The sequence below is a fragment of the Carcharodon carcharias genome, chromosome 4, assembly GCF_017639515.1.
Source record: "Carcharodon carcharias isolate sCarCar2 chromosome 4, sCarCar2.pri, whole genome shotgun sequence".
NCBI classification, from domain to species: Eukaryota; Metazoa; Chordata; class Chondrichthyes; order Lamniformes; family Lamnidae; genus Carcharodon; species Carcharodon carcharias.
In genome coordinates this window covers 72,900,043-72,912,274 of record NC_054470.1, presented here as the reverse complement: position 1 = coordinate 72,912,274, position 12,232 = coordinate 72,900,043, and the positions used below count along the sequence as shown (strand labels likewise).

General features: G+C 48.3%; 1 protein-coding gene across 3 annotated transcripts in view; it reads left to right on the top strand.

The window, feature by feature from the left end:
* The first annotated feature begins 2,470 nt into the window (after positions 1–2,470).
* Positions 2,471–12,232, top strand: part of LOC121277219 (UDP-glucuronosyltransferase 2A1-like) — a 65,411-nt gene continuing 55,649 nt past the window's right edge. For all 3 annotated transcript variants that reach the window (XM_041186385.1, XM_041186384.1, XM_041186383.1), the window contains exon 1: positions 2,471–3,185. In XM_041186385.1, coding sequence (XP_041042319.1) covers positions 2,471–3,185 — 715 coding nt within the window. The remainder of the gene's footprint in view (positions 3,186–12,232) is intronic.

Sequence of the window (12,232 nt, the reverse complement as noted above, 5' to 3'; positions counted from 1 at the left end):
GAGAGTCTTTTGTGGACTGATGCTCAGTCATGTCTTTCTTTCAATGTTCCTGCAGAGAGGAAACATTCAGGATGGTGGAGTGTGCATTTAATGTTGCATGCTTCATCGCATGGAGGCAGCAAGAAAGGTGGAGGAGAGTGTTACAGACGTGCCACGCTCGCCAAAGGGAGGAGCTTCACCCTGATGAACAAGGGCAGAGGGCCGGCTTCAGACCCAAAGGATGAAGCTCACAGAAACACTGTGTGAGGATGTTTCTCAAGACGCATGTCTTTTCTGCAGATGGGCGAGACACAGTGTCGTTGACGTCTCTACATGTCCAGGGATCTGGTGGCTCACATCTGCCACATTCTCCATGAGTTGACGCAGTGGGGACTGGGAGGACATCCTCTGTGAGTGGCTCTGAAAGGCACTACAGCTCTTACCTTCTACACAAGTGGTTCTTTCCACTGAGGTCCTCTGCAGGATCTCTCAAGCTTCCCCCCAGAAGTGCATACTTCAGGTGATCGACGCCCTCTTTGCCAAAGTCCACAATTACGTGCACTTCGCTAGGGATCAAGCTAACCAGGCAGCCAGAGCACTGGGCTTTGCTGCTATTTCTGGATTCCCACAGATGCAGGGTGCCATTGACTGCACTCATGTGGCTATATGAGCTCCCTGGCAACAGGCAACGCAATACATCAACAGGAAAGGCTTCCACTCACTCAATGTGGAGCTGTTCTGCGACCATCAGAAACACAGCATGCAGGATTGTGCAAGGTACCCTGGAAGCTGCTATGACTCCTACGTCTGGAGTAGGTCGCAGATCCCGGATGTCTTTGAGGAACCATACACATTGAGAGTTGGCTCCTCAGTGACAAAGGCTACCCACAAAGGATGTGGTTGATGATGCCCGTCCGATGGCCACAAACTCTAGCTGAGGGAGGAACAACGAATGCTTATTCCACCAATAATCAAGTTCCGTACCACCAATCGTATATTTGAATAATAAATTCCTCGGTACAATCACAGCATTTCTCAATTCAGTCCGGAATTTTACTTTGTTACCACGATATCACACAAAACTGAACTTTATCCCCCAAACGACTTAATGCCTTGTAGATGAATGAATTTGATTCGTTTCTGACTCATACTGATATGAGCAGTGGTCTTATATAAAGGTGTGATTTGAGGAGCTGGTGTTGGTTTACCACTCTGTACCATTCTGGATGGACATTATACTGTTCAGACGTGTGTTTCCAGTGTTCTTCTTTCTCCAAAGGGTTACCAGTGACAATGTGCTGATCTGGCCTGCAGAGGCCAGTCACTGGATTAATTTAAAATCTGTCATTGAGGAGCTGATTGATAGGGGTCACAACGTTACTGTGCCCGTACATACAGCTGCACTTTCCATCAATTATTCTGAGCCCTCACGCATGAAATTTGAAGTATTTGAAGTGCCATTTACCGTGACACATACCGAGATCTTCTGAAGAGCTTTGTGCATTTCTGGACCTATGAGAAACCTCATTTACCCTTCTGGGACGGATTCAGAAGATTCTCAAAAATCATCACAACTTCAATAAAACTGAACAGACAGATCTGTGATGGGATAATAAAGAACCACAAACTGCTGCAAAAACTACAAGAGTAAAAATGTTTAAAGTTCTGCTGTCTGACCCTGTTAATCAGCAGGGACTGGGAGGACATCCTCTGCCAGTGGCTCTGAAAGGCAGTACCGCTCTTAACATTCTACACAAGTGGTTCTTTCCACTGGGGTCCTCTGTGGGATCTCTCAAGCTTCATCCTACATGTGCATATAAGAGGTGATGGATGCCCTGTTTGCCAAGGCCCACAATTACGTGCACTTCACTAGGGATCAAGCTAACCAGGCAGCCATAGCACTGGGCTTTGCAGCTATTTCTGGATTCCCACAGGTGCAGGGTGGCATAGACTGCACTCATGTGGCTATAAGAGCTCCCTGGCAACAGGCAACGCAATACATCAACAAGAAAGGAATATATCACTCACTCTATGTGGAGCTGGTCTGCAGCCACCAGAAACACAGCAAGCAGGTTTGTGCAAGGTACCCTGGAACATCTGGAGTAGACCACAGATCTCAGACACCTTTGAGGGACCACACACATCCAGAGTTGGCTACTCAGTGACAAAGGCTACCCACAAAGGACATCGTCGATGATGCCCGTCCAATGGCCACAAACTCCAGCTGAGGGAGGGACAACGAATGCTCATTCCACCAATAATCAAGTTCTGTACCACCAATCGTCTATTTGAATAATAAATTCCTCAGTATAATCACAGCTTTTCTCAATCCAGTCCAGGATTTTACTTTGTTACCACGTTATCACACAAAACTGAACCTTATCCCCCAAAAGGGTTAATGCCCTGTCGGTGAATGAATATTAGCAGTAGTCTGTATATAAACATGTGATTTGAGGAGTCGGTGTTGGTTTACCACTCTGCACCATTCTGGATGGACATTATGCAGTTGAGACGTGTGTTTACAGTGTTCCTCTTTCTCCAAAGGGTTACCAGTGACAATGTGCTGATCTGGCCTGCAGAGGCCAGTCACTGGATTAATTTAAAACCTGTCATTGAGGAGCTGATCGATAGGGGTCATAACGTTACTGTGGCTGTACATACAGCTGCACTTTCCATCAACTATACTGAGCCTTCACGCATGAAATTTGAAGTATTTGAAGTACCGTTTACCCGTGACACATACCGAGATCTTCTGAAGAGCTTTGTGCATTTCTGGACCTATGAGAAACCTCATTTACCCTTCTGGGACGGATTCAGAAGATTCTCAAAAATCATCACAACTTCAATAAAACTGAACAGACAGATCTGTGATGGGATAATAAAGAACCACAAACTGCTGCAAAAACTACAAGAGTCAAAGTTTGGAGTTCTGCTGTCTGACCCTGGGAATTCTTGTGGTGATCTTCTGGCTATAAAGCTGGGAATTCCCTTCATCTTCACTCTGAGATTCTCCTTCGGATCTGCAATGGAGAGACTCTGTGGACAACTGCCAGCTCCTCCTTCCTACGTACCAGTTGCAATGTCAGGGCTTTCTGATAAAATGACATTTGCTGAGAGATTTCAGAATATTCTTTACATGCACATGTACAGCTTGATGTACAAATGGTTCTGGCTTGAATGGGACACGTATTACAGTGAAGCTATAGGTGAGTTTGAACTTTCTCTTCCTGGAGCAAAAAGGGTTGAATTTGTTCTACAGGATTGAGCATCGGTCCTCTGCCAATACTGAAAGATTTCACCAAAGAAGAGCATTTAGTAAGGTTCCGAAGAATAGACAAGGCATGGGGAAACATACAAGCCCAGAGAAGTGCAAGCACCTTTCACTTCCTCAGGAAGTTCCAAAGTGCTTTTGGACCAATTAAATCACTGTTGCTTTGTGGGGAAATGCTGTAGCCAATAAGAATTCAACCAATATTGCGACCAAAGCTTAAAATTGCAGTCAATGTGGGCTAGTGGATTTTCTTTCCCATTTCAAGGAGGTATTATAGGGGAAGTCCATGGGTATCCCTGGGATCTACACCTTTTAGGATCTCAATGGAGACCACAGAAAAATTCCTTTGAGGCACATTGAAAGCCTCAAAAATTTACTTGATTAACTTATTTGGTCCTAGAGATGATCACAGTTATCTTCTCTAATCAGAATGACTCCAATAGAAACCACAGAGTTTTTTAAAAATATTTTCCTTCAGCCCTGTTGGACTTGGATAGGTTTCCGCTAGGGGCAAAATAGGATTAGTGACTTGCCCCGGCTCTGCAAATGATACTTGACCTTGGCTTCGAGTGAGGGCATTCCTCTTTGCTGCATTTACTGACGTCAGGGCAAGATACCAGAGAGTTCATCGGTATTATCTTAGTTAATTAAAGTGAAGTTCAGTCTGGGCAGGATACCAGGTAGTTCATCAGCATTATCTTAATTAATTAAAGTGAACTTCAGTCTGTTAATGATCAGTGTAAAACTTTGAGAAGTATCGAGAAAGGTGAACTATGTCCAGAGCCTGGAAGTTCATACACAATCTTGGGCACCGAGTTTGTGGAGTTCGTCCGATGGCTTTTGTAGTAATTGCTCTCCGCCCGGAGTTTTAGATATTTTTGCTCAATTCTTTTAACAAACCTGTTCAGACTTTCTCTCAATTTCTCCACTTTCCTGAATACTTCTGACAGACTTCAACTCCAGCAGAAATTTATATGTTTTTTCATCTGTTGATTCATATTCATTTTAAAATCTTATGGTTCATATTTTATGCATTAATGTTTAAAAATATTTCAGCCCCACATGTTTCCCATGGCTGGTGTTTTCGGGTCGGTGAGCGGGGGTGGGCCCTGCTTGCCAACATGTAAAATGACAGGGGGTGACATCTGGCATGCGTCCCGATGTCACTGCGCGCCATTCAGATCCTCAGTGCGGCGAGCATGCAGCAAAGTCGGCTGCACGTCTGCTGAACTGTCAAAGGCCTATTAAGGCCATTTAAAAAGCAATTAAAATAATTAACTGAGCTGCCCATCCAGCCTGAAGGTTGGCAGACAGGCAAAGAGCCCAGGCGGCCTTCACATTTTTCATGAAACCTCAACTACGGGCAGGATGATGTTTCATAAAGTGTTTTAAAATCTAATAAAAATTTATACATTGATTCTTTGACATGTCTCAGCTCATGTGATAGTGTCACATGAGCGGACATGTTTTAAAAGTATTAAAAACCTTTATTTAAAAGTTTAACATTGAAACAAATCTCCCTTCCTCTATTCCTCAGGGAGATGTCTGCACTAAAGCGCAGGGAACCACTCAGGGAATCCCCTCCAACCCACACAGGGAGCACTCAGAGCTTCCGGGCACACGTCACGATGGGCGGGCCTTAAATGGCCCACCAATGTAAAATGGCAGCGCAGACCCGAATGGGGGTGCCAATCGTGTTCGTGCCCAAACTCGCCCGCCCCTGTACAACCCCCCCGATGGGGGGAACATTCTGGCCATAGTAATCCTGTTTGGATCTTTGTTAGAATTTTATCTGTGTTTGTTTGCTGACAGAAGCAAGCAGTTTGATTTGGTGACAGACACAGGCAGTTGCAGCTTTGGTCTAGGTGTAGACTGCAGCTCACTAAGTTGGAAGAGCCAAAGAACATCAATGTTAATCAGTTGGGCCTGCACTTCAAGCAGTGGAATACTAACTTCATCGTTCACCTCGTGGACTGAGAGTAATAGGAGAGGGGGAAACCTGAACTTTATGCTCCTCCAGGATGATGGGAGGAATTTCCACAGTCACACAGGGAGGGTTGAAGCTGGCCTGGTAATAAAACCTGAGAACCATCATCTTGGCACCTCAAACAAAGGCGCAGCAGAAAGTGAAACTAAGAATAAGTGTTGCTGGGGAGATCTGTTTGGGCTTCTGCAGAGAGTGGACCGCAGCACTGGAGAACCAATTAAAGGCGCACTCATCTGGAATCTGTATTACCAAATGAGGAGGAATGCACAGCTGAGACATGTTAGCAGCATCTCAGTAACTATAGAGGCAATCTGGAGTCTTCGATGTAATAGTGCATTCATGTGAGATTAATTCCAATGCATTCTAATTATTGATCTCCCTGCAATAACCCATTGTACCAATCATGGTAATGACTCCAAACACAAATGGGCACCTGGACAAACATCCAAATCCATCTCATAGCAGTAGGTCTACTGAAATAGACTGTGGGTGTTGTAGGGGGGGGGGTTATGGCCATGGAGGGGTGAGGGGAGGGAAGCATACTGTGACACTGAGCGCGTTCACTACAATGGTCAGGATTGTATTGGGTAAATGGTGCCAAGACTTCAACCAAGCCCTTGAACCCACAGTCACTCATGAGTCAGTGACAGAAAGAGAGTCTTTTGTGGACTGATGCTCAGTCATGTCTTTCTTTCAATGTTTCTGCAGAGAGGAAACATTCAGGATGGTGGAGAGTGCATTTAATGTTGCATGCTTCATCGCATGGAGGCAGGAGGAAAGGTGGAGGAGTGTGTTACAGCTGTGCAATGCTCGCCAAAGGGAGGAGCTTCACCCTGATGAGCAAGGAGCAGAGGGCCGCCTCTGGACCCAAAGGAAGAAGCTCACAGAAACACTGTGTGAGGATGTTTCTCAAGACGCATGTCTTTTCTGCAGATGTGCAAGAGACAGTGTCATTGACGTCTCTGCATGTCCAGGGATCTGGTGGCTTATATCTGCCACATTCTCCATGAGTTGACGCAGTGGGGACTGGGAGGACATCCTCTGCCAGTGGCTCTGAAAGGCACTACAGCTCTTACCTTCTACACAAGTGGCTTTTTCCAGGGTTCCACTGAGATCCTCTGCGGGACCTCTCAAGCTTCCCCCCACAAGTGCATACTAGAGGTAATGGATGCCCTCTTTGCCAAGGCCCACAATTACGTGCATGTCACTAGGGATCAAGCTAACCAGGCAGCCAGAGCACTGGGCTTTGCTGCTATTTCTGGATTCCCACAGGTGCAGGGTGCCATTGACTGCACTCATGTGGCTATAAGAGCTCCCTGGCAACAGGCAACGCAATACATCAACAGGAAAGGCTTCCACTCACGCAATGTGCAGCTGTTCTGCGACCACCAGAAATACATCATGCAATTTTGTGCAAGATACCCTGGAAGCTGCTATGACTCCTACATCTGGAGTAGGTCGCAGATCCTGGATGTCTTTGAGGAACCACACACATCGAGAGTTGGCTCCTCAGTGACAAAGGCTACCCACAAAGGACGTGGTTGATAATGCCCGTCCGATGGCCACAAACTCTAGCTGAGGGAGGAACAATGAACGCTCATTCCACCACCTGAATATTGGTAGAGCAAAACATTGGCATCTTGACGATACGATTCTGATGCCTTGACAGATCTGGTGGCGCACTCCAGTACCCTCCCCAGGGGGTCTCATGGATCATCGTTGTTTCCTGCACCCAACACAACCTGGCAGTACAATTGGGGGAGCACTTACCAGATACTGAGATGAAGGGAGAGCACGTTGAGAGGAATGAGGTCGAGGAAGTGAAGGGTGCAGAGGAAACCATGCCGCAGGCCAGAGAGGCTGGTGTGCATGTGAGGCGCTGATTGCCACCAGATTCCAGGAGGATGATGACAAGTAGCAGTGGTTATCCTGTCGGACAGTGCTGTCCATGATGGGCCCACATCACCACCAGCATAGCTGGTCTTCTCAACAATCCTCTTCATTCTGAATTCTGCTCATCATCCTTTGAAGGACGATCAAGATGGGTTTTTACAACAATTGGTGAGCATGAAACTATCATTGATTGTTGTAAAAACCCATCTGGTGTCCATTTAGGGAAGGAAATCTTACCTGGTCTGGCCTACATATGATTCCAGATCCCAGCAATGTGGTTGGCTCTTAACATCCCTTGGAAATGGTCTAGCTAGCCAAAGGCAATTAGGAATGGGCAACAATGCCAGCGATGCCCACATCCCATGAAAGAATAAAGGAAGCTTTGGGGGCATGTGTTCTTGCTGAGATGAAGTGCCAACTGCTGGAGTTTGTTCCAGCATCACACCACAAAAGGTGCAGCTTCTTCAAGCATCTCTCCAGCATCTCAGTTGCTAAAGCAGCCTACAAGAGGCAGGAGATGCACTGCAGGCCTCAGTGGACTCATGGCAGTGTACCTTCAGTCTGACAAAGTGCCTCAAAGAGATCCATCTCCAGCAATGGAAAAACATCTTATGTGTCACTTTGATCGTGATATTGTGAGCCTAGACTTGGGCCAATGCAGGTGACGACAATCCACAGGTGTTAACGCTTGTTCAAAGCACCCAGTCCTCAGCATTACAATAAACCCCATTACATTGAGACCCTCCACTCTCAGTTGAGGATGCGGGGCTTCAGTTAGCCTGACCTTTCAATGGACATAGTTCACTTCACAATGAACATCTTCACACATTTGCCTGACAGACATGATAAAACCTCTTTTCAACACCATCAATTTCCCACAATGGTCAACCCTGGTCCTTGCGAACCTAAAGATGCAGACACATCATGGAGCCCTTAAGGTTCCACTTCGTTGATAATAAAGAGCACGCATCAACTGCATTACGTCCTAGCTCCAACCCATTTCTGCTCTGAGCATTGTCTTCCTATCAAGCTACCATATGAGCATCGAGACCATGCTCAACGGTTCCTTTGACTGCAGCTTGCCTCCATATGGATAAGGCATCACTGAGCTCGGCGAGTGTTTAGGGGAGCTAAGCAGAATGAATGAGCCACCACTGCATCCCTTCTTTGGCACGATAGCCTTGTGGGTGATATGCGCAGAATTCCCAGGTGCAAAATTGTTAAAGTTGTGTCCGAGGGCCCCTGGCTGACTCCTCAAGGAGGGGCACTTGGAGTGAGATCTAGGTGCCCTAGCCCCCTTTCGTGTAGCCAGTGGCAGATGCCGCCAATGGCTACAGGGATGGAGTGCAACTTCTGCAGCAACACAGGTGCAATGTCCCCATAGCAGCCGCCATCCTACCAGTGTTGACCTTGGTGTGTTGGCATGTCAGTGCTATCACCTCAGACTGAACAGGGACAGACTCCTCTGTCGTACTTTGCAATCTGTGGACTGCAGCTGACACCCTTGCCTGATATTGCTAAGTCTGTTGCTGCTGCTCCAACATTTGCGTTAAAACTGAATCTAGAGGCTCATCATCTGACTGGGACTCAGAAGAATCCTGGTCTCCAGCAGCTCTCCAAGTGTCAGTGACCTTGAATGTCCCTACCTCCGCCTGCTGTGGACCAGAAACTGCTGCCATCAGAAGATTGTGACACCGGACCTGCTCTAGATCTATGTTGCACCGTGGTGTGTGTCTCTGCACTGGTGGAGGGTGTTGGTGAGTGCTGTGATGGGTGTTCCACATGAGGGTTCTCAAAATCCTCATCGGGTGTCTGCAGAGATGGAGATGAGGGGTTGACTCCCCATGTCCCTGCAGTGCTTGGCTGTGATGCCTATGGAAGAGAATAGAGATAATTAATGCATGGAAACAGACTCCAGGACTTGGCATTGCACTCACAATCTCGCTGTCTAAAGAATCAGCTAGTGCAGGGTCCTCACTTGGGCGTGCGCCACCGACATCACCATCGCCACAGGCTTGGTCCTGGTCCTTTCTAGCCAGGCGTACTGCCCACTCCTTATACTGGGTGAGGGCCCTGATCTCTGACATTCCGCCACTGGTCTGGGACCTATCCCTTTTATTATGGGTGAGCTTGGCCTGCTTGAAGACAGATGGAGAGAGTGTGATTAGGAAGCATACCAAAGCAGATGATAAGGATGCCTGCCTTGTGTGGGTGCTGAGTGGAGCCGTGTACAGAATAAGGACGCGAACTGCATGGGATGTGAGCCCAGATGGAGATGTCAGGGTGCGTGTGGGAGAGTGAGTGGTGATGTCCCTTGTGCTGTTAACGTGTGAGATCCCTGAGAACTGTCATCCTGCAAGTGTGTGAGGGGCTTGTGAGAGTGTGGGCTGAGAGGGATGAGAAGTTGACTTTGGCTGTGTGGATGAGATCATTGCAGATCATTTGCAGCACAGTGTTGCTGTTCTCCTGTGGGCTGAGTTGGCACTCACCGTCACAGGCACCTCCTCCCAAACCAGGTTCGTGATCTTATTGGACCTCCACTGGTCATCCCGAGGGCAGGGAAGGTCACAGTGGGCCTCGGCAGTATCCAGAAGGTGATTCAGCGAGGCGTCACTAAACTTGGGGGCTGCACTCTTCCTGCTTTTGGAAGCCATCTCTCACCTGCAGACATTGTAAGATCAGTGTGCGGTTTAAAGGTGTTATGTGGAATGAGGATCTGCTGAGGTGACGGTAGGCAAGTCAGTCACAGGCCGTGGCCAGTGAAACAGGGTGCTTCTGTCTGATGCATGTTTAATGAGGTGAAAGGCAGGCAATCAGGCATGAAAACGTGACTTTGCGGTCGGCGGGGGAAAAGCTGCTTTTCCCACCTGCCACCGCATTTAGTCAGCAAAGGGGAAACTCCCGCGTATAGACTCTTGTCACCCTTGTCAGACCCCAAGCCCAACCAGGTTTATCCCAGCCACAGACCATTACTTCCAAATCATCTTGGCTGAGAGGGAGCATGCTTTCATCTCAGTCAGAAAGACATGGATTCAAGTTCTACCCCAGGGACTACAGCATATAATTTAGGGTGATGCTGCAGTGCCGTGTACATTGAGGGTCTGCAGGATTTTTGGAGTGTTGCCTTTCAGATGCAAAGTTAAAGCAAGGCTCCTTGGGAATCCTCCCAAGTATCCTCGCCAAGATGGATCACTTGTCCAACATTGGCCAGGATTTTCCATGCCCGCTGGTGTCAGCCGTGTTCAGTGGCATGAACGGACATTATGGCAAGAAGGCCAAAAATCGGTTTCACAGTGTTGTGAAACCAGCCTGCAATCACCCACTCTGCACGCTGATGGCGGGCCGCATTTCCCGCCATTGGACATGGAGAGCCTCATTGTAACACATCTGCCTATCATTATAGGGCCAGCCCGTTGAATCATTCCGCCCCTGTCCCCACTGGATCATCTACCCACGCTGGCATGTTTCACAACAGCATAAACAAGGCATGCACTTAGCGGGCTGCACTTTGAGGGGAACTCGGAGGTGAGTACGCGGTAACATTGCAGGGCGCTTGCCTGGGTTGCCTGTTGGATTTCAAGGTTGGGGCAAGTTGGGGGAGGGTGGGGATAAGGGCTGCACTGCGGTTGAGGATGGGAGTGCACAAGCATGTGCGGGATGGGGGTGGGGCTGGGGGGGGCGAGGGAAGCGGCCAAGCATTAGGGAAACCTTGTATCAAGTGACTATTCCTCTGTAGCTGAGACAGTTCAGGCACAGCCACATTGAGATGATTGGAGTTGAGCCTCTAGTTTCTCTGCCCACTTGAGCAACGCACAGGCATCAAAGTGCCACGAAGTTCTCCAGAGCTTTTCACCCCTCGGGCACAGACTGCAAACTAATGAGTATGTAAGTGGACTGCAGAACTGTTGGACAACTGGGCACGTTGTACAATCTCCTTGCTAAAGCTGGCCATGGAGCAGTCACTGGTGGAGACGCTCACAGCCCCTTGCAATGTCATCATCCTGGTTTGGACTAGCCTCCCTCATGGTTCAAGCTGACAGTGCAGCCTTGCAGTGTGGGTTAGGAGAATGTCTGCGCCTGAACTGAGAGCACATCATGTAGTCCAATTTGAAAAGTTGCCGCCAATTGGTCGGTTGGAGTGGGGTAGAGATGGGTGGGGTTTCGGGCAACCATGCAGCGCACTAATCTCTGGCCATTCAAGTGGTGACCAGCACTCTCCAGGATGCGTTAAGGGACCTTCAGGCTTAACCAAGTCAGGTTCTTAGTACACCCATACTAACCCACCCGTCTCTCTCTTTCAGCCTGCTGGAGTAGTATATCAAGATCATGGAGCCTGGTGAACTAGCTATATGCCTCGTAGCTTACAGAGAGTGAAGACAACAGAGAAGAGAGTGTCTGAGGTGCTTGGCTGCGCAAAGGGACGGGCAGCACCCTCTGGATGAAGGGGCGATTGGGCATCCTGTACACACCACCAAAAAGCCACAGCAAAGCCGTTGCTGGTCGGTGCCTAGCTAGGTCCAGGGTCTATAGACTCCGCATTTCATTTCTGCAGATGACCGAGAACAAGTGTTGCCAAAGACTGCGCATATCTAGCAAACTGGCGAGTCACATCTGCCAACTACTTGATTTGGTGCCAAGGGGACATGGAGGGCATCCACTACCAGTGGACGTAAAAGTGATAGTGGCAATTTCTATTCAGTGGCTCCTTTCAGGGCTGCACAGGTGACCTCTGTGGGATATCACAAACCTCCACCCACAAATGTATCTATGAGGTCACGGATGCCACCTTCATGAGTGCACACAACTTTGTGCATTTTGCCCAGGACCAGGGCAGCCAGGATGCAAGGTGATTGGGTTTGCCCAGATCTTAGATTTCCCACAGGTGCAGGGTGCCATTGACAGTACTCACATGGTTCCCAGATCTCCATCGCAACACATGGTCAACTATATCAACCGCAAGGGATTCCACTGACTGAATGCGCAGCTGGTGTGCGACAACCACAAACACATCCTGCAGGTCTGCGTACAGTTTCCAGGGACTGTGCACAACTCCTACATTCTCAGTTGGTCACAGATCCCTGAAATCTTCCAGGGTCCACAGA